General features: G+C 34.7%; 1 protein-coding gene across 5 annotated transcripts; it reads left to right on the plus strand.

Annotated features, from left to right (window-relative positions):
• The first annotated feature begins 594 nt into the window (after positions 1-594).
• Positions 595-19,127, plus strand: LOC114275729 (ankyrin repeat domain-containing protein 2B). 5 transcript variants are annotated; one of them, XM_082912064.1, is made up of 9 exons: positions 595-947; positions 1,166-1,221; positions 8,643-8,791; positions 9,139-9,351; positions 10,668-10,816; positions 12,106-12,274; positions 13,576-13,668; positions 18,628-18,767; positions 18,881-19,127. In XM_082912064.1, exons 2-9 carry the CDS (start codon positions 1,176-1,178, stop codon positions 18,978-18,980), a joined length of 1,059 nt encoding a protein of 352 aa, XP_082768190.1. In that variant the 5' UTR covers positions 595-947; positions 1,166-1,175; the 3' UTR covers positions 18,981-19,127. The 5 variants fall into 5 exon arrangements, with proteins under 5 accessions (XP_082768190.1, XP_082768191.1, XP_082768192.1 ...); XM_082912065.1 differs by having other exon boundaries at positions 606-947; positions 1,170-1,221; XM_082912066.1 differs by having other exon boundaries at positions 636-947; positions 8,664-8,791.
• The last annotated feature ends 3,410 nt before the right edge of the window (positions 19,128-22,537 follow it).

Genomic DNA, 22,537 nt, shown 5'->3' on the forward strand with positions numbered 1-22,537 from the left:
TCCGTAATCCGATCCAATCCAATCAAATTCGATAGGTTTGGATTGGTTTTTTGAATTCGCGGTTCGGTTCCGGATTGAAGAATTAAAAATCCGTAGTTTACGGATTGGTTCCGGATTGAACCCCACGGTTTCGAATTGGAACCGATCCGAACCGTATATAAATAGTCTATATTTTTATTATACATCCTCCCCCATAGTATCTTCTCTTAATTCTATATAAAATCTAAACTCAAACCTAAAACCGTATAATATTTTCTTTTATTACTCTTGTTTGTTGATTTTTAGCTTTAAGTTGTAATGATTTAAGTACTTATAGTGAAACCAATGTTCTTATGATTGTTTAAATTTTAGAACAGTATGTCGCTGTTATAGAAAAATATGTTGCTATTGTGGAACTAATATAGCGCTATGTTTATATTTTTATAAAATTAAAGTTAATAAATATATTTTTGTTATTTAATTACGTGAATCCGTGGTCTTCAACCGATCTAATCCCTATTCAAATGAATTGATTCGGATTGATTTTATGATTTAAACGAATTGAATTAATTTCAATTTTTTAAAAACCGTAAATAACAGATTGATCCTGCTTTTATCCTAATCCGATCTAATCCGAACCATACTCACCCCTGCCCAAAACAAAGTGAATATAATTCTGTTAAAATTGAGTTTACTGTATTTTTACAAACGTCAAGTGAGCAAGCGTAATTTATCCAAAAATGTTTGATGTCTTGCTATCGCAGTGTAGAAGTAGGAACCATTCATTTGGGGAGATAAGGATTGAGGTGGCCCACTGAAACTTGCATCGAATTTTCGGTGGTGAGGTGAATAGGGGTTTTAAAATCAAATCCGTTCAAGATAGTGAATTGAGAAAGTTTCTCCTTCAATTTTGAAAAGCACGCGAGGCAATCCAGTGCGTCGGAGCCTATCTAAGCCGTCATCATAAGGTTTTAGTCTTACTGTTGTTCTTACAGTTACGCTACTATTTGGGGTTTCTGCGATTTGGCTTTTGGAATTGGCTTAGATTGTTTGATTTCATGTTTAACACCTATTTATTCAAGGTCTTTTTCTGTAGACAACTTCTGGATTTTAACATTCTATTCTATTCTATTCTCTCTCTCTCTCTCTCTCTCTCTCTCTCCGTGTATGTGTGTGTGTGATAAAGACAGCTGGTCATGGCTTCGAATTCGCAAAAGGATATTCCGACCTCTTGCAGTCCCGGTAAGATGAGTGATTCCTTGATGGAGGCATACCTGTTAGCTTGCGTATGAAATCCATGATTTCCTTTTTATTTCTATTTTTATTTTTTTGATAAAATATTTTAAGATTTGCTTGAGTTTTACTTTTATCATGACTCTGCGATTTGGATTTCCTTGCGATGAACCAACCAACATGTGCATGTTGGAACTTGATTATTTACTGTTTATGATACTGGGTTTAAATTATTTGTCACCGTCTACCATAGTTGGTCTTCGTTGATTGACACTCAAAAGTTGTTTTGCTACTCTTCTCAATATTTCTGATGGAGATTAAAGATGATATATAAGGTCCTGCTAAGGGCTGTCAATGAGTAGCACATAATGCTAAAATATTTATAATTCCGATACATATTTCACATATCCTAAAACACTTTCACATATTTTTATATATTTCTATACACTTTTTAAAAAGGGTTGTTTTTAGCATTTTCCATGATATAATACTTAAAATGATCAAATTCCTTAGGAGATAATAATGGAAGGTTGTGCTAGTGAATGGTCATTGGAGGTGGTGGATAGACGACTGTAAAAGGGAACAAATTTTTGTTTATTTATTTGTGTGTGTTTGTGTGTCTGTCAGATGAAATATAACCTTCGCTGTTATGAGGAGAACAATTTGAAACAAACCATATCTGCTGCACCCTTGAAATCTATGACCCTATAAAATGATTAGAGAGCCAATACAAGCAATATTATGGATCTCAAAATCTGCAATTTTGTATTTACACTTTGTTGTGCCTGCTGGAGCAAGGCATAAGGCACTGCAGTTGATATAGGATGAATCCTAGTAAAGGTTAGAGAGCCAACAATATAATTTTGGTTTGTTGACACTTTGTTGTGTCTGCTGGATCATTGGAAGCTATCTGTTGAGGAAACTGGGCCTTATTTGTCTTCATTAGATCTACATTAATTCCTTTCCCATGCCAATGATTCTCTGATGAGCCAGCCAGTTTTAGGGAAAGGGAAGTAAGATTCACTCATGGCATATGCAATGTTACTAGATCTCAATCTAGCCACAATGCTACAATAATATGATGATGACATAAGTAGGCCTTCATGGTGTTTTCTGTAAGAGCACATTCCTAGCAATTCCTTGATAATTTTGTGGTGTTTGGAATGAGGAAATATCAAAAGGAGAAAAAAAGAAGGGGGGGGGGGGGAGGGGAGAATTTCAACAAAGAGGAAATCAAGAAAAGGGCCCAGGGGAGGGAGAAAAGTGGGTGAGAGAGAGAGAGAGAGAGAGAGAGAGGTGTTAATGGGAACTCAATTGTTATTGATAAGTCAAAGAATATTGGAAAAAGAAGAGAGATGATGGGAGACAAGGATGGAATGAGGATGAGAGAGATAGCACTTGTGAGGGCTACAAAATGGGTAAGTTAGTTGATATGGGATGGAGCCTAATAAAGGTTTCCCTATGATTAGGTATGGACTGTATGGTGGCTAGGCCTTTAACATATAGTGCTTATGGTGGAAAAGTTAAGATTATGGTTCAAGGATGGATTTAGACTTGAAAAGGTTTAGGGCTTTCTAGGGTGAACAATCAAATAGGTAAGCTTGTTGGATTTTCAAGACAGAAGGGGTTTATCAAGGATTTCAGGGATATTATAATAGGGTAACTAGGGATTTAGATTCAGGCATGAACTAGGGTCTTAGAATGGTTGGTTGTGGCTACAAATATTGGCTATTGGTATTGAAAAGTGAAATAAGGAATAAGAAGAAAAAGAAGGTTAGTAATCTTGTAATCTCTGTAAGCCTTAGTTGCAAAAAGTAGGAGCGGGAGTGTGAACACATAGAAGTTTCTTAGGTTAGGAGCACCTCAGGAGTGCTTATGTATTATATATAGGCCATGTTTGTTTGGGCGGACTGGATTAGATTGGATTAGCATTCCCATAACTAATAGTCCTAGGACTATAAATCCTTTTAGATTGTGTATCCTATCCTATGTTTGGATTAAGTTAGAATTATAAGGACTAAGTAACAGTCCAAACTTTGACTTAGTTTTTCAATTTATATCCCACCCCTTCTGTGGGATTAAATAGTTCATCATATGTGGGATACCATATCCGGATGGGGTGTTAGTCCGTATTTCAATTGTTTAACCAAATATCGGATTAATAATTTTATTAGACTATTAATCCAATCCTAAGCTCATGTCCATCCAAACAAACATGACCATAATGTAAAATAATTAAAAAAATATAGCAAGGCATATATTTTGGCTTATTTAAATATATCAATTTATCAAAATCAAATAAATAATATGTGTTCTTGTTAATTATTTTATATACATTTATTTTTTTATTCATAGTATATATATTTATTATTTTTGAGTTGGTCAACACAACGGCCACATGGGATAATAATTAGTGATCTGGATTCTTTATGTATTTGTGCAATGCACATTTTGCAATACAAGGCACAATCAACTTTTTACAATACAGAATCAGTTGGATTCTATTACTTGCCAAAGAAGAGTCAAATCAAAATTCACCTTGTATAATATGATATTAATTTATAATATATAATATATAGTCTCAAGTTTAGTGCTCTTTAGTTTTCCTTGTACAAAGAAAAAGCTTAGAGAGAGAGAGAGAGAGAGAGAGAGGGAAGTCATGATTTTGGCAATCACGAGACCAGATCAGGTTCTTCTCTCCCTCTGTCAGTCAATGTCTCTTTTGATTTTCACCATCGATCCCATCTTAGATAGAAACGCGATTCTCTCTCAAAAGAAACGGCATTTGTTTGCACGATTCCTGCTACTAAGCTCTAAGCCCCTAAGATTTTGTGCAGGTCTAATCTACAAGAAATCATTGGAGTCTCATCATTGAACAAAAGCAAAAATCTTTGGAGAATTCCATTAATCAACTTGTCTAATTACAAAGAACTTATTTATTATTGCTATCCTACTAGGATTTCCTCATTCCAACTACAATAAGTTTTCTTAAACCAAATTTAAAACTAAAATAATTGAAAACAAGCAAGGACTAGCAAATAACAAACCAAACAACTTTGGAACCTACACATGAGGCTCCGCTAACCATTTTGGAACCAACTTTGGAACTAACCGTGTAACACTAACCATTTTCCAACCATAGATCTCTTTACACGTTATCCAAACATATACTCGTCCCTAACCTCTCATTTTTTTTTACAGCTCCCATCTCTCTCTTTTGTGTCTTTCACCACCATAGATGAGGATGATGGTGGGTGGGAGAAGGATCTGAGAGATAATTGGGGTGGTGGTGTGAATAAACGCCATTTTTTTGTCATTTTTTTTCTTGAATTTGAGTTTTGTGGTTCTGGTCAGCCAAATGGGTTGAAATTGGTGAAATTAGTCATATTCGGCTTTAATTATCCAAACAGTCTTAATATGTTCGACTACCAAAGGCCGGAAAATTTTGGTTTGTTCGGCAAACCAGAGCCAAATAGAGCTTCAACTCCATTTTTTCAAATAGTATCAAATTACATCAAAATAATAGAAAATTACACCAAACATCTCTAAAACACCAAAATCTTTTATATAATTTATTTACAATTATCATATATATGTTTTAACCATGAGCTCTCTCTCTCTATGGGGGTGTTTGGCAAGAGTTTCTTTTGGCTAAAATAACCAATAAAGACAAAAAAAGTTGAAATAACTAATAAGACAAAGTGTCACATCCTACACATAAATCAATCACTTTTTCTCTCACAACCATCTATTTAACTACAAAAAAACTCACAAATCATCCCAATCACAACTTTTTTTCATCTCATAAAATAGCCAGAAAGCCAAAAAATTAACTAAAATAGCCAAGTTCCCTAATGAGGCCTATATATAGTTGGGTTAATTACACTTCATCTCCCAATGGTTTAGCTCGAATACATATTACCCTCTCAAGGTTTAAAAATTTACACTTAACCTCCATGTAGTCTGGAGTTAAGTGCCAAGTCTAACTCCATTAATGATTTTTCTAAAAAGTTTATATTGTCCTTATTTATTTCCCTAATTTTAATTTCCATGCCACTTCAACATTTACTGTGGGCTTAATTTAATGAACTGTCCATTGTAGACTTAAAGCGGATGTTGATAATCACTTTTTGAACTATCCATTGTTGGCCTTTGAAGCGTAATGGGCAGAGTTTCTTGTGTTGTCAATTGTGGCCTTTGAGGGACATGAACAATCGTTTGTGGACTTAAATTAATAGTCACTAGTTGGTAAATTAGAAAAAAATTATTTTAAACTTTGGATGATGCAGGACAGCGCTGTAAGGGCTGTTCTGGGGCTATGAAAGTGCTGAAATTTAAGAAAGAAAGAAAGAAAGGAGGAGAAGAAGATAGGTCCAGGAATCACTCTTTGAATCTCTTAGGCATTACACCTAGGATTTGATTGCATCACACAATCTATAAGAGAGCTTCAAAGCTCTTAAAATTCTCTAAAATATTAAGTTTATCGAATTGTTAAGTCTATGAGAGACTTAATAAACCAACTAGAACAAAAAAAAGAAAAAGAAACTATTATAATATCTTTGACTTTTAAAACTAATTTAAGACCAAATAAGAAACAAAAATAAAGACTAATTAAATAACTTGACCCACAAGATGACCCATGGGCGACCCATACAATCCATGTCAGTAAATATAAAATTACCAAAATACCCATAACCTTAAACATCCAAAAAAACATAAATATAATAATAATATAAGACTCTAATAATACTAGAAATATAATTATAGAAGATTTCTATCAGTTTCTCTATGAAATTATGCCAATGTTCAAGTATATCATCACTTCTATGAATTTAGCCTTCCTTGAGTTTCTTATACTCTGTCTCCCTTGGTTAGAAAAAACTCGACCTCGAGTTTTGAAGTGTTGAAGTATAAGCATTCACAAGTTTTGAAATTGCATCCACGACTTCATGTTAAAATATTTATGTTGTTGCCGCCTTTTCTTTGTTAGAGATAGGAACAAAAATTTTGAGAAATTGATCTTGTCCTTCATGATACTAAATATGTCAAGAATGACAAAATCAATAGAAGGAATTGAAGCATTCTTGAATTGATCCAAATATTGAGCTGCAAAATTCATTCCATGCATTTTGTTCTTGTTTGGCTTTGTTGGAGAGAATTTAGGCAATAAATTGGTGACTTGTAAGGCCTTATTAGGGTCAATATCAGCAATTTGTTGCTATAATTCTTCAATCCCTACATCTTGTGTGGCCTCCGAATCTTCTATTTGGACATTATGCAGAAGTGTAGGCTCCAGAGACAACTCTCTTGTCTCTAAATTAGACTCAGCTAGTAACTTATTAACATCTAAAGACAAGTCTGGCTCTGTACCAGCAGCTTGCTCTTGAGACTCTTGAACAACAATTTTTATAGGGGATTGTTGGATTTATTTTGAGTCATCAATAACTGTTTTTTCATTCTTCAAAATTTGGTCATCTTTTCCTATGGAAAAAGTTTGCTTGTCATCCACAAAATCTATCTTGTAACACGCAGAATTTGGGTTGACAAATTTCTTCAAAGTTGGTGCCCCTTGGGGTGTTTTTGATTCATCAATCAGATTATTTTTTTCCCTTATAATATGAGTGTTTACGACTTTTTGTTGGGCTGCTCGTTTTTCCAAAGAATTAAGCCGAACTTGAAAACTATCTAATTACTCGACAATTTTAAAAAGAATTTGATCTCTTTGGTTTTTAGAAAATATTCATCTTTTGAGAGATCTTCAAGGATGCATAGACATGTTTCGAAACTTGCACAAAAAAATAAGATCTTTCGCTTTGATACCAAAATTGATGCAAGATAGTGTTGTAAGGGCTGTTCTGTGGCTGTGAAAGTGCTGAAATTTAAGAAAGAGAGAAAGGAGGAGGAGAAGATAAGTTTGTGAATCACTCCTAAAATCTCTTAGGCATCACACCTAGGGTTTGATTGCATCACACAAACCATAAGAAAGCTTCAAAACTTAAAAAATTCTCTAAAATATTAAGTCTATCGAATTAATGGCATTACATGACTTTATATAGAACTAAAAGACTTCCTAAACCAATTAAAATAAAAAAATGAAATTATTATAATATTTTTGACTTCTAAAACTAATTTAAGACCAAACAAAAACAAAAACAAAGACTATTTAAATAACTTGACCCACAAGACGATCCATGGGCGACCCATACAACCTATGTCAGTAAATATAAAATTACCAAAATACCCATAACCTTAAAAATCCTAGAAAACATAAAAATAATAATAAAATAAGACTCTAATAATGCTAGAAACATAATTATAGAAAAAATTTATCAGTTTCTCTATGACATCATGCCGATGTCCAAGTATCATCACTTCTATGAATTTAGCCTTCCTTGAACTTCTTATACTCTGGATCATTGGATCATAGAGTATTGTTCATATTTGACCACATTGGAGAAAAACCTTATGGGCTTTTGGATCATAAAGTATTCTTCATTTTTTTACCACTTTGGTTGTAATACACAGACTATATGGGCCTTTGGAAAAATTGTAATTTCTTATAATGAAAATCTGTGGGTTATAAAAATAAACTTGTTGGGCTGTCAAATTCATTCATTTTTTTTTTTTAAATTAAAAAAAATAACAAACCACCCACAAAGATCTTACTAAGAATCTTACTTGACTAAAAGTTCAAAACCAATTTGAATTTAGAAACCCACAAGATACATAAAAAGAAATCCTACTTGATAAGAAACTGAAAAAAGAGAAACAGCATCAAGAAAGGTCTTGTTAGTGGTTGATAAACTGTGATTGTGGTTTTCTTTAGGAAGTCTCATAGCTGTGACGCTTAACAGAAAAAGAAAAACCTCATTCTAAAATGGAAATATCCTACTGAGGCCAAAAAGAGAGACTCACCCTGGTGATGCCAATCCTTGATAACAAGAACACGAGCACCTGACTAAGAGGGAGAAGGGCCTTAAACGGAGAAAAGGAAGTAGTGCACTAACAGGGAAATAGAGAAGTCCGCCCTCCTTCTTAGCCCTATAGCTGACTCCATCTAAAATACAATAGGGACAGTTGTTTCTGGCTGCTTGTTTTGTATCTTGACACTTTCGGAGATTGAGATTTGATTTGTTTTTCATCGAAAACGAAGAAAGCCAAGGATGGCCTATTGTAAACACTCTTGCCTCTTGTCAAAACTCGAACCTGTGCTTAATGATTGATCTTGCAATACCAGCGCTATTCTAGAATTTTTTATTTTATTATTATTTATCTTTTTTATTTCTAGTTTGTGATTTGTATTTTGTACATATTGATTATGACTTCATTTGTAATCTTTTATTTTGATAAGAAAGCTCATTTGGAATAATTTAATGTTGACTTGTTTAAGCTCATGAACATGTTATTCTTGCATATATTACTCTTCTTAGATGAAAAGATTGTTACAACAGAGAGCAAAAGTCCAAAGTCAGAATCATCCTCTGTGGACACACAGACAGGACAAAGAAGACCAACCTCTGCAGGAGCTGGGTTTGCTGCAAATCCTTTTGATTTCTCAGCTATGACTGGCCTACTTAATGTAATTTATTTATTTTTTAATCTTGTTATTTAGATGAATTTGTCACTTGTATAGTTGCATATTGAGTTTAACAAAATTTTATCCTATGTTGATGCATATGTAATCTTTGGTTGCCCACTCGACAATTTGGAAAAGAAAGGGTTTCAACTAGATATTACATATAACAAAATAATCAACCAACACCCTTTCTCTTACATATAACAAAATAATCTACCAACACCCTTTCTCTTTCAAGAATTTTCAACTAGTCTATACTATCATTGTTGCCTAAAAAAAGATTTTATTGTAAAATTCATTTAATTTCTCTTTTTTATTACTTCTAACTGTTGATTGTATGACAAATATAGGACCCTAGCATTAAAGAATTAGCTGAACAGATATCAAAGGATCCTGCATTTAACCAGATGGCGGAGCAGCTCCAAAAGACTTTTCATGGCGCAGCAGCTGAAGATGATATCCCTCAATTTGATACGCAACAGTACTACTCAACCATGCAACAGGTTATGCAGAATCCCCAATTTATGACGATGGCTGAGCGCCTTGGTAATGCATTGATGCAGGTATGTATAAACTTCTTAGGTGCCGTTTGGTAACACTTACGTTTTCAGTTTTTAGTTTATATTTACAAAAATTTAAAAAACTCAAATAAAAACTTGCTTGATAAATTTTTGATTTATAAATCAGTGGTCTCAGTTTATAAATTTGGCCAAAAAATGTAAATTTAAAAAATGTGTTTCCGTTTGAATTTTCAGTTTTTTTTTTTTACCACCCAACACTAGCCACCACCCGCCACCATTTTCCACCACCGTCTTCCGCCACCACCACCCGCCACCACCACCTGCCACCACCACTCACCACCCACCTGCTATCACCACCCGCCACCACCACCACCTACTAGCCACCACCACCCACCTGCCACCCACTCGCCGCCGCCGCCACCACCACCACCACCACCACCACCACCACCATCCACTTGCCACCCACCCGCCACCACTACCCACTTGCCACCCACTCGCCACCACCACCCACCACCCACCACCACCACCACCACCACCACCACCACCCATCACCCACCTGCCACCCACTCGCCACCATACCATCACCCACCACCCACCCGCCACCACCACCCACCTGCCACCACCACCCGTCAGCACGACCACCACCACCACCATCACCCACCACCCACCCGCCACCACCACCCACTACCCACCGGCCACCACCACCCACCACCCGCCACCCGCCACCACCACCACCACCACCACCACCACCATCCACTCACCACCACCACCACCACCATCCACTCACCACCACCCACTACCCGCCACCATCACCCACTCACCCACCCACCATCACCACCACCCACCCGCCACCACCCACCACCCGCCACCACCCACCACCCACCACTACCCGCCATCCGCCACCCATCTGCCACTACCATCCACTACCTGCCACCACTACCACCCACTCGCTACCACCCGCCACCGTCACCCACCCACCCACCCACCACCACCACCAGCCACTCGCTACCATTTTTCACCACCGTCTTCCGCCACCACCAGCCGCCATCATTTTTTACCACCATGTTCCGCCGCCACCACTCGTCTCCACCCACCACCCGCTACCACTTGCCATTCCTCACTCTTTTTTATATTTTTAAATTTTTTTAAACATTTTGTGTAAACCAAACGCGTTTGTAGTTTATGTTTTTCTAAAAATAAACAAAAAATAAACAAAAACCATTTTATAAAATTTTTGTAAATATAAACTGAAAACATAAATGTTACCAAACAGGCCCTTATATATTGTCATTTTATCTATTTAAGAGATAATAAAAGGTTAGCAGCTGGTGGTCAAAACTTGTCATATCTTCTCACAGGATCCATCAATGTCCAGCATGCTTGACAGCCTGACTAATCCTTCTCACAAAGACCAACTTGAAGAACGAATGGTGCGCATCAAAGAAGATCCAGCTTTGAAACCTATCTTAGAGGAGATAGAAACAGGAGGTCCAGCTGCAATGATGAGGTCAGAAATATTAATTTAAGATTGTATTTTCACCAATTTTTAGCTCTATTTATTATTACCTCACTATCATAAATGATACATGATATGATTGTATGACCTTGTAAATCTTTTCTAGTTTTATCATTATCTAGCTATTTTTTGTTTTTACATCACCAGTATAATGATATATGATATGATTTTATGCACTTCTATATCTTCTTTTACATTGTCAATATTGTATGCTAAGAAGTAAGAAGCATGGACAAGAAATGTGACACGACAGACACACTAACACTACAATTTTAAAAAATTGTTTGACACGACACATGGGGGAAACACAAGTTTTATGTATTTATAATATGTTATATATATATATATGAATATATCATTCAAATATAATGAAAAATACAAAATAACGCCAATTCATATAGATCTATATTGTTTTCTTCTATCATTGTATCCAAAGTAGTTTTGTTCAAACTCATAATTAGTATCATGTGTATTGATGGACAAGTGTGTCCCCAAGAGTCTGAAGTGTGCCCACGTCTAGAAATAAAATAATAATACGACTAATAAGACATGTTTAGATGAGTGTCTGACATGGACATACAACCTTCTGAAAAGTGTCCATGCTTCTTAGATTTGATGTTATACAACATCATATGTTTCATATAGAATATGATAATGTGCATTGCACCTTTGATAATTACCATAGAGCACATCGTGTGATGCACGTTTTACATGTAAAAAAAAGGGACATGAACTGCATGTGGTAGTTTATTTTGGTTATTTGAATACTGTCTTAAATTATACTATATGATCAAAATAACTGATGCCCAGGTCACTCTACATTACTTCTGCATCCATTAAAACAGATTACTTTTATTCAAGTTTCCAGATATTTATATATCTCATAGATTGTAGTGAAAATGAACCTCATCGTATATCTCCCTCACTCTTTCTTTCAAACCTTCAAGGGAAAGTTCATATCACTTATGTTTTAATTTATTATTTAAAAGCATTAATGAAAATTTGATGTCTAAGCTTAGATTTAATGAACCTAGAATTTGGCTGTTGGAATTTGAAACCCAAAAAAAGGGATACAAAGACAATGGCCAACAATAATCTGTAGTTCTTTTGAAACTCTTTGTTTGTTTTACTTAATTAGAAAAATGGGAAAGAAATGCACTTGTTGAAGATGATGTGACACTTTTTTAACTGAAGATTTTTGTCTTTATTTTACTTTCTTTATTTCCTTTTTTTTTTTTTTTGCCTCACTATTGTTTTGAAAATTTATTTGTGTTGTCTAGGTACTGGAATGATAAAGATGTTCTACAGAAGTTGGGTGAAGCAATGGGTGTTGCAGTCACAGGAGACGCCGCTACCTCCACTGAAAATTCTGGGCCAGATGAAGCAGAAGAGCCAGGAAATGATGATGAATCCATTGTTCATCACACTGCCAGTGTTGGTGATGTGGAGGTATTCAGTGTTTGCTATTACTGTTCTTTGTTACCATCTGGTCCTTGATGAAGTACTTTTCTTGAACTCTTCCGGTCCCTAATTTGTGAAACAGCAGTTTTAATCTGTACCAAGTGGGGAGGGTGAGGAGTGGACGAAAATTTGACCTGGTTGATTATCTTAATTTGCTTGGTCAGATTCAGTTTCATGTACAAGGGCTAGGTAAAATAGAATAAAAATAAGTGGGGTTTTAAGCTGAAGGGTATACTTGTGCACATTTTCCCATCAATTTGCATATTTTGGCAATTAAAGAATTCTTGTATTTAGTTGTGCCATTTAGAAATTAAAAAATGACTTTTATTGACTTTTGTGGTTCGGGTGACCATATTGGCGGGGAAAGTAATTGTGAATGGACAAAAATTCTTTCCATCTTGAACACACCATTGGTCTTGAGGAATGTTTGCCTTGGCAGTAGGGGGAAGCTTCTAAGTACACACCTTAAATATCTCTGTACACCCACTACATGCATTGTTATTCTTATACCTTAGGGAGAAATTCTTGTACAAATGAGTGTCGAGAGATATTTTTAACTGGATTTAGAATCATAACATGTACTTTTTTGTATGAACATACGATAACATTGACAAATAAATACATCATCAATTCAGAAAGCCTATAATTCTTGGTGGCTAGTAAACTATGCTGCGTCAGTTGGTACCAAACAGCATTATACACGTGCCCTAGATGGTTTCCTGCTCATTTTGAGGATTCCAAATTTTTAATAATCTCTATCTCGCTGAGTAGCTCCTTGATAAATGCAAGAAATTATTGACCGTCTTAGAAGGCCCTCAGTTGGAAATTATGCACTATTTGGTGTCACGGGGTTGTAGTTAATTACTTTAAATGGCATTCTTCAGTGAAGTTAATTTTCAATGGAAGCATAAAATAAACATGTTTGTGAAATCTTAACTTTGGTATCACTTTTAAAACTTGTGGGTAAGTCGACAAAAATTCAAGCGAAGTGTGAGGTAAACAACCAATGCTTGGAAAATGACTCTTACGTTTTCAGTTGGGAATTATTTTTTATTTTTATTTTTATTTTTTTTGATAAATAACCAAACTTTGTAAGATTCAATTGGGAATTATCCCGTGATGGATAGAATTATTTGGTATGTTTACTGATAGACAGCTTCCTTGCCATCATCATTTTTTTATAATATACTTAATTAAGATGAAGTGAATTTGTTTCATAAGCACTGTGTTTCATTTGTAGTTAATAGACAAGGCAAGTTTTCACAAGTTTTACCTTGTGCAATTAATAGGGTTTGAAGAGTGCATTGGCCTCTGGTGCTGATAAAGATGAAGAGGATTCAGAGGGAAGGACAGCATTGCATTTTGCATGTGGATATGGTGAGGTATGATAGCCTTTTGAAGTGAAGCCTTTATATTTTTGTTGTGTTTTTGCCTGCATATTACTCTGTTTTTTTTATGTTCTTTGGTGATAGATTCTATTCAATTAGTTGGGTGTGCATGCTGACTTGTACTGATTAAGTTTTAGCACTGTATTTCTTAAAAATAACAGAAAGCAGGGATAGGTTATCCATTATGCTGACTGCCAGTAGGTTCTTACCCCTGATGTATCACACATTTTTTTTCTCTCTTTTGTAATTCAATTGCTACAATCAATGGGGCCACAATGGATGCACTACTAATATACTAGCTTTGAAACTCCTGTGAGCAAGTGGGCCCTAGCTTTTATAATAAACTTGTAGGTTTGAGTTGAGAGGACAAAAAAAGGTTAGTTACACTTTTGGTCCCTAAAGTATGTGTTTTCTAATGATTCCCAACATTTCAACTGTGGCAATTTGTAAATGGCTTTTTTTCAAAAAAAAAAAATAAATAAATAAAAAAAGGGGTAATTGTTTGTTAAGAAAATACCCCTAATTTTGATGACTAATACAAATGGCATCAATGATGGAGACGTTTTTTCTACAAATTTTATACTTTGGGTATGAAATCGACATAATTGAAATGTTATGGACTAAAATGATATAATGCGTACTTGTAAGGGACACATTTATTTATTTATTTTTATAAATAAGAAGATTCTACTAAGATGAGCCACTAAGGGGGTGTCACCTATTTACAAAGTATTAAGGAACTATACACAAAAGCATCACTCAAAGGTCTCTACAAAATCCAAAAATTGAGTCAAGGACAGTTCATCCCTCCTGAAAAACGAACTATACAAAGTTAACTCTTTTAAAATTGATTCTTTACTGTGAAAGTTATTCTATTCCTTTCTCCCCAAATGATCCATGTGATTGGAAATGGGTTTAAGAACCAAGTCTTCTTCCTCCCCTCAAGAACCCCTCTCCCAGAGCGAAGAAAATTCCCCACTTCATTAAAGGATATCCACACCACACCAAACAAGAGGAGTTAAGGACCATAGCGTCCACACCACCTCACAATGGAAAAGAAGGTGACTTAACACTTTCTGCATCCCACTTGCACATGCACTTGCCTTCTTTTAATCAAATTAAATGTTTAAGTGGTGACGATTTTACCATGAGCCACACACCAAACAAAGAAAGCCACCTTAGACGGAGAGTATGCTATACCTAATGAGAGTAGCTCGACCATGATTGAATACGATTTTGAGCATTTGAGATGAAGCAGAAGAAGGTGGCCTTAGTGACTGTCTAAGAAAAAGGACAGCCCCAAAGAGGACATTCTTTTGGCATATCTTAAGTGCTTTGATAACATTCATTCATCAATTACTTTCTTAAAAAAGGTCTGCGGTTGATATAAAAGAGATTTGCCTTTTTACTGGATATTGCCCAATGGCTGTGTTACATGGACTTGGCTGTTTGGGGCGAAGTACCCGTGTCAACACGACATGACATGGGTGTGGGATCTGTGTCGAAATTGCCTTCTCTCTCTTGGATGTGATCAAAAAGGAAGAATGAGGTTGAGATACTTACTTCGATGTTTGGGTTCAAGATCTGGATTTGTTGAATCATAGCTTCATTGACGATTGAATGTCCTCTAGTTGGTCCTATTTATAAACTATGTTCAACAATAAAAACTTAGGCCTTTTAGTGTTTTGTATCTGGCCAACATCTCTATTAATAACATGGGCTGTTATATGGCTTATCCATATGATTGATCACAAAAATCAAACCAAACCTTAAGTCCCGTCGAATGGGGTCGGCTAATCCATATGATTTATCATATTTATAAAAAAATCGTCGTGACAACTTTTTTTTTTTTTTGGATAAATGTTGGTACAACTTTTTTTTAACTCATCTTCGTATAATAAATATATTTTAAAAAAATAACTATTTAACGTATCCCGTATCCGTATCAATATCCAAATTTGGATCCATATTTATGTATCCTCAATTTTTAGTTTTGAGGTGTTCGACTCCTAGATACGCACCCACAGCCGATGCCCGCACCCTAGTCCGTGTAACATAGCCCTATGGAACATGATTGGAAATTTTAATATGGAAGGATAAATTTACATAAATGTTTAGTTTTGAAATTTTAGTACCTAAATATTAATACACTACTAACTTAGCACTAAAACTTTTCATTACTTAATTTTTAGTTGTATCAAAAAGTTACTTCAACATGACAAGGATCAATGCTTGCAGCGGTTATCAAATTTTCCATGCATACCCAAGCCTATAGAGCATTATGAACTGGAAATATGAGGTGTGAAAATTATAGAACTTTCAATGACAAGCTTCTTTTTTCCTCTCTTTCCTATTTGACATTATGTATGTGAGACCCTAATCCCACTCCCACATAGGAAGAAGAGAAGACCTGGGCAAGTATTAAGTTATAACCCCCAGGCACTTCCACAATTGGCTTACCTTTTGTGCTAGAAGGATCCAGGGTTACAAATAGTATCATGGCTGACCTCTTCGTAATGGATGGGGCCACATGTGAGGCTTCGTGTCACCCGTGATGTGTGGGTGCACGTGGGGACACGTGGCAACAGTGTGGTGGGCCCTGTGAGACCCTAATCCTACATCAGAAGAAGAGGTAAACCTGGGGCGAGTTTATAATTCTAGGCACCTACCCCACCACAATTGGCTAGCCTTTTGTGCTAGAAAGACCCGGGGCATTACCATATGTTCTTGGTGTTGGTGAACTATCTAGTATGGAACAACGAATAGGACATACAACTTTTGGTTGGGTTGTACATAGTTTAGATTAATGTGCCATTAGACAATCTACATCAAAAATTGAAATATACATCATGTGCTTATGTGGAGGTCCACTCACATGCTTCATCTCCATGATTGCATAGAATAGATACGGATAGATTAGAGAAAATCAAGAGACAAACTAGAGGGAGAATATTAGGAGTGAGATATAAAGACCAAAAAGAGAGTTAAATATAAAATATAAAGAGAAAGGTTGAGATAGAAAGAAACCATTGAATTGAAAGCTTCTAGAGAGATGTAGATATAGAACAGTCTAGAGGAAGGCTGTAGAGAAATTGAAAGGAGGAGGCCAGCAAAGAGACAAATCTATGGGTAATAACTTGGGGAAATTACCAATCGGTGGTAATCTATAAAAATTATTACACATTAATGAAAAAGTTTTTAATTTTAATTATTAATATTTATAATGTTTATCACTTTTTTGTAATTATTTTTTCTGAGCTCCACTAGCAGGTTATGTCCCCTAATAACTTTGTGCGCAACACTTATTTCACATTTGAAAATGGATCATGAAGTTTTGGAGCTGAAGAGTGAATTTTTAACAAATGGACTTTTTGTAGTGCCTTTCCTTTCCATTTGAATCTAACACACTTCTTGTGGTCCACTTTAAATGCCAGCCCTACTGATGTAGTAGAATAAGTGCCCATGTATGATTAGGTGGCCTATTAGTTGTAGCATAGTTGTATTCTATAAATAAGTGATGTATTACCATTGTACTTAGTTTTTCGGATTAAAGAATATACATTGTGATTGGAGTAGAGCTTGGTTTCTCTCTAGCCCTTAGGGTTTACCCCTAATCGGGGCATTTGTCTTCTCTCTCTCAATTTGTTCCTTGATTTGCATTTGGATTGCATCATCCACCCCTACAGGAAAAGGGCCATATTTTGTGAACATTGGCAGAACATACTTGGGCTTCACTCTCAATCTCATTTCTTGAACTGGCCTAGGAATTACCAGAAGAATAATAATACCCATTTAAATGGGGTTAAGAAACACATAACAAAAACATTGCATGGTTCACACACAAAATGTTATTGTTAGAATCTTAGCAAAAACATCCCAAATGGTTCACTAGAATGACATAGATTGCATCAAATTGGATTTTCCCAAACATTAACCAAAAAGGGTACCCACATCAAAAACCCAAGAAGAGTATTAAAACCAAAGCTAGAATTCTTTCATTTGGATACAAGTTGTTGATGGTTTTGCTCCAAAATGTTTTTTGCAATGCCGAACACCTATCCCTATTTTGATGCCAAAAATCCTCATAATATTTTTTTGTGGAGAGCAAGCCCAAATCCTTGTGCAACAGGGAATAAAAAATCAATAATCCTCCTTCCACAAATGAATAAATTGCTTTATTAAATCACGAACTCGAGACCAAGATGCTAGCAGATCTATTGTGCTTTATGTAGCCATTGAGTGCAAATTCATCATCTTAAATGGGTATTTTAGGAAAATGGACATGCAACATGTGTCACGCTGACGCAACAATTTTAAAAAAAATTACAGGACATGACACATGGGGTCACGTGCAAAATATATGATTCTATATATTTATTGTTATATATGAAATATTTCGTTCAAATATTATTTAAAAAATACAACATTACACTAATTTCTACAGTTTGAAGGAGGAATGATTTTATAATTCTACATTGTTTTTCTTTTATCACTAGATCCCAAAGTTATTTTTTTCAAACTTGTGTTTCATGTGTATCTTGGCAAAGTACACGTCACTAAGTGTCTGAAATGTGTTTGGATCTGAAAAAATTAAAAACCAATAGAATACATTTGGATGTGTGTCCAATACATGTTGGGAAGTGTTTGTTAGTGTCTGACTCCATGCTGCTTAGGTGGAAAATGGTGGTCATCACATTGGATTTTTGGTAAAATGTTGCCTCCACACCTTGTTTTCATTTGTGATGAGGGTCCCTCTCTTATTTTTTTTGTATAAAAAAATGGTAACAGAACACTGTAAGTAGCTAAGCTGATCTACTCTTTTTTTGTTAAGCAGGTGGGTTGTACTTATCCAGGGTTTACCCTGGGTCTCACCGAAGGTGGGCTCAGGGGGTTCCTCGTAATAATTAAAAGAACAAAAACAAAAGTAAGCTGATCTACTTGATTTCATCGCAGGTCAAGTGCGCACAAATCCTCCTTGAGGCTGGAGCAATGGTGGATGCTTTGGATAAGAATAAGAACACTGCGCTTCATTATGCTGCTGGTTATGGCAGGAAGGAGTGTGTAGCACTTCTGCTGGAACATGGTGCTGCTGTGTAAGTCGACCTCTGTGATCTAAATTTTCCTGCTGTCGTCGTCATTATTTTTACTTGCTCGGTTTATACGTTCTTTGTTTTTTTCTTTTATTCCCATGCTTTCATTGCTGCAGTACTCTCCAGAATTTGGATGGTAAAACTCCCCTCGATGTTGCCAAGCTGAACAACCAGCATGATGTACTGAAATTGCTAGAGAAGGATGCTTTCCTATAAGCCAAGAGGCTTGTTGTGTACGTTGGGCCCTTTTTCCATGTTATAGAATGTTATTCTGTTGGATAAAACCTGTTTGATGAGCTCAGGGATATTGTCATCCAACTTTGTGCTTTGTCTATGTTATGTTTTCTGCTGCCTGATTGCTTACGTCTCAGTATTTTTTTTTTTTTTCTCAAGTTAGACAAACAATCCCTTCCCTTTGACATTTTATATTCGTGGGGGATGGATTTTATGACATGCCATTTGCGAAATACCCAAATTCGTGGGGATGGATGAAACACTTCATCACGTGTTCTTAGTTCACAGTCAGGATCATTACGGTGGTACATGCTAGCTATTCTCACCTTTGCCATCCGTTGGTTGATTATCAACATGTGGATATGGCCCTTCTCCAGTGAATTGTAATGCAATTTCAGTATAAAAAAAAATCAAGATCCACTATGCTGACAAAATAAAAATTCAATTTTGTTTGGCCAATAATTGCACTGATTTACAATAAAAGTTAGTGAAATTTGATTTCACTGGAGAGTCGTTGAAAAATTCACTGGCAACCCGGGGTAATCATCAGTGGTGGTTGGAGGCAGGAGGGTAATAAAATTACATTAAAATGTATTTTTGTCTAGAAATGTTTTTTCGTTAAGATAACAAATGCATTTTAGTTGTCCTTATTAAACCAGTAAAATTTAAAACAAATAAGCAAGTTCATGTGCAAAGAAATTACTAAAAAATATATGAAGTTGCATTAGCCTAATAAAACTTATTGGAGATGTCTTCATTTAAAGATATAAAATTAGGCCCCCAGTTTTCTTACTAGTTAATTAAAGTACAATTGTGAAAGTGTTGACCTTACAGCATTGCGGCTAATAATCTCTTGTATAATTATATTTTAATTGATTAAATCTTACATTACTATGTGGTAGCATAATAAGAACTCGTTTGGGAACAGGCTAATTTAGTAATTTTTTGACTATTTGGCTAAAATATGAACTAAAAAAATGTGCAAAAAGTAGAGGGAAAAGAGAATTTTTGACTTTTTGATATGAATTATTTGCTTTTTGGCTAATTTAGTAATTTTTTAACTTTTTAGCTAAAAAATTCAGTTACCAAACGAGACCTAAGACTTATTGGACATATCCTCATTTACTAATGAGCTTATTAGGCCGCAACTTTTCACTAGACAATTAAAGTATGATCGCAAATAGAGCTGCAAACAAATTGAGTTAAGCCAAGTTTTACTCAATTCAAGCTTGACTCGTTTGTTATTGAACTCGTTTATTAAATTCGAACTTGGCTCAATAACTAACTGGGTTCGAATTCGGCTCAACTTGTTAATATTAATGAAATTTGAACTCGACTCAACTCGACAAGACAATATTTTTTTTATTATTTATATATTATTTAATATATAAATAATATATTTATTATATAATCTAAATAAAAATAAACGAATCGATCATATTCGAATTCAAGTTCAGTTAGTTTACTAAACAAATCCAACTGAACAAAGCCAGCTAGCTCGATTCATTCTGCAATCCTAATTGCAAAAGCGATATTCTTCATTGGGCAATGATTTTTCATTAGTCAATTGAAGTGAAAATTGTGAAAGCAAAAATGCTAAGTTGACTATTTGCTTTTATTGTTTGTATTTATCATAAAATAAATATGACACATTTAAATATTAACATGCATGTAGAGTCTATTATATCAATGACACTAAAATGTGCCAACATTAAATAATAAATATGAAATATATGAAGAGCCTATTATATTAATAATAATAAAATGTATAGTAACAAATGATAAATGTGGAGTCTAACATTTTCGTAGGTCTTTTTTGTTTTAGCTTGAAGGGGGTGAGATTGGATTAACAATGAAAAAATTGGTCTAAAATCCCTATCTAACTTTTAGTATGAGGAAAGATCTATAATAATATTTTTTTATGCCTAAGGTCTCTCAATGTTATTTTAATTTATAAAATACTTATTTTACACTTTCTTATAATGTACGTGGTTTTCAATTTTGAAAACTGAAGATTACGTTACTATTTTTGTAGGAGATTACTTTGGGATGAACTTGGAGATGGAGATTTTGATGATGCAGATTTTCGTGAAGATTTTACAGGGATTTTGTAGTCATATAGAAGTTGATTTTCATTGATCATGTAGAAGTTGAAGTCGTGTTAAAGCTCGGATTTCCAGTGGAGTTGAATCAGGTAAGTTTAATAATCAGTGTAAGTTTTTGATTTCTCATTTGATTTGTATTTAAAGACTCCAACTTCAGAGAAGTTTTTGTGGTGTATTTTGAATTAGGTTTCTGTTTTCAGTTTTGATCAATGTGAGAGAAAAACCAGCTTAGTGTAGTTTTTTTTTTTTTTTCATTCTTTGTTATTGACAATGGAGTGGATTTTGATTTTTGGGGTTGATTTTTCATTCTCTGTTACATGTTTATCAATGATAAGTTTTGTTCTTTGTGTTTGGAAATCGATTCTATTTTTCTGCACTTTCCTAAGTTTTGTACTTTGTTTTTTTTTTTTTTTTTTTTTTGCACTTTTCTTTGTATTCCAGAGAAAATTGTATGTTAGTTATTATAATCTAACGAAAATCAAAGATAAAATTGTAAGCTTCTAATCCAGTGAAAATCACAGAGAAGATTATAATTTCATAACAGATCTTCTCTGTGATTTTTGTCAGTGATTGTGTTTAATAGTTAGTATTAATTTTGTCTGTGATTTTCTCTAGACTCATTAATTTTCTCTGAGTTTCTATGGACTCATTAATTTTCTTTGTGATTTTATTTTTGTTATCTTAAGGGTGAATATAAGTTCGTAAATTTCTCTAGATTTTGATTTGAGTCCAATACTGCACAATCACACAAAGAGAATTGTAAACTTGTAGTCCAGTGAAAATCACAGAGAAGCTTATAATTTCATAACAGACCTTCTGTGTCATTTTTTGTCTATGATTGTGTTTAATAGTTAGTATTAAATTTCTTTATGATTTTCTCTAGATTCATTAATTTTCTCTGTGATTGATTAATTTTTATCTTGAAGGTGAATTTAAGTTTGTAAATTTCTCTGCACTTTTATTTGAGTTCAGAGAAAATTATAAGCTTGTTATTATAATCTAGAGAAAATTATAATTATTAGAAATTTCTCTAGACTTTTATGTTGTTCTTGTGAAGTGTTTTTATATTGAACAAGTTATTTTTCGTATTTTTTCTTTCAGTTTAGATGGACAGTGCAGTGTTGTTGTTATGCAAATATAGGAATGATACTATTGTCATTAATGTTTCATGCGAATTGAATTTTGAGGAATTGGTTGACATTTTGTGTAAAACATGGAAGAATTTGAAACATGAGACGATGTGTATTTCATATTCTATTGTGGGCCATCCGAGTTATATGGTTTGAAATAATATTGATTTTCTAAATATGTTGAGGGTTGTTTGTGCACGTGGTATTGATATAGTTGATATTTCAGTTATTAGATGCAGTACTTTTGATCAAGAGGATGAAGTGGGGTCTAATTGAGTAGATGTTGTGCATGGTGAATGTGATA

The sequence above is a fragment of the Camellia sinensis genome, unplaced genomic scaffold (assembly GCF_055761805.1).
Source record: "Camellia sinensis isolate YWXY unplaced genomic scaffold, ASM5576180v1 Unanchor2, whole genome shotgun sequence".
Taxonomy (NCBI): Eukaryota; Viridiplantae; Streptophyta; class Magnoliopsida; order Ericales; family Theaceae; genus Camellia; species Camellia sinensis.

Excerpts from the sequence above, each read along its gene's own strand:
- LOC114275729 (XM_082912064.1), top strand. The coding sequence starts at position 1,176 with ATGGCTTCGAATTCGCAAAAGGATATTCCGACCTCTTGCAGTCCCG. Across the intron at positions 1,222-8,642 it reads TCCGACCTCTTGCAGTCCCG|ATGAAAAGATTGTTACAACA; the intron begins GTAAGATGAGTG and ends TACTCTTCTTAG. Across the intron at positions 18,768-18,880 it reads CTGGAACATGGTGCTGCTGT|TACTCTCCAGAATTTGGATG; the intron begins GTAAGTCGACCT and ends TCATTGCTGCAG.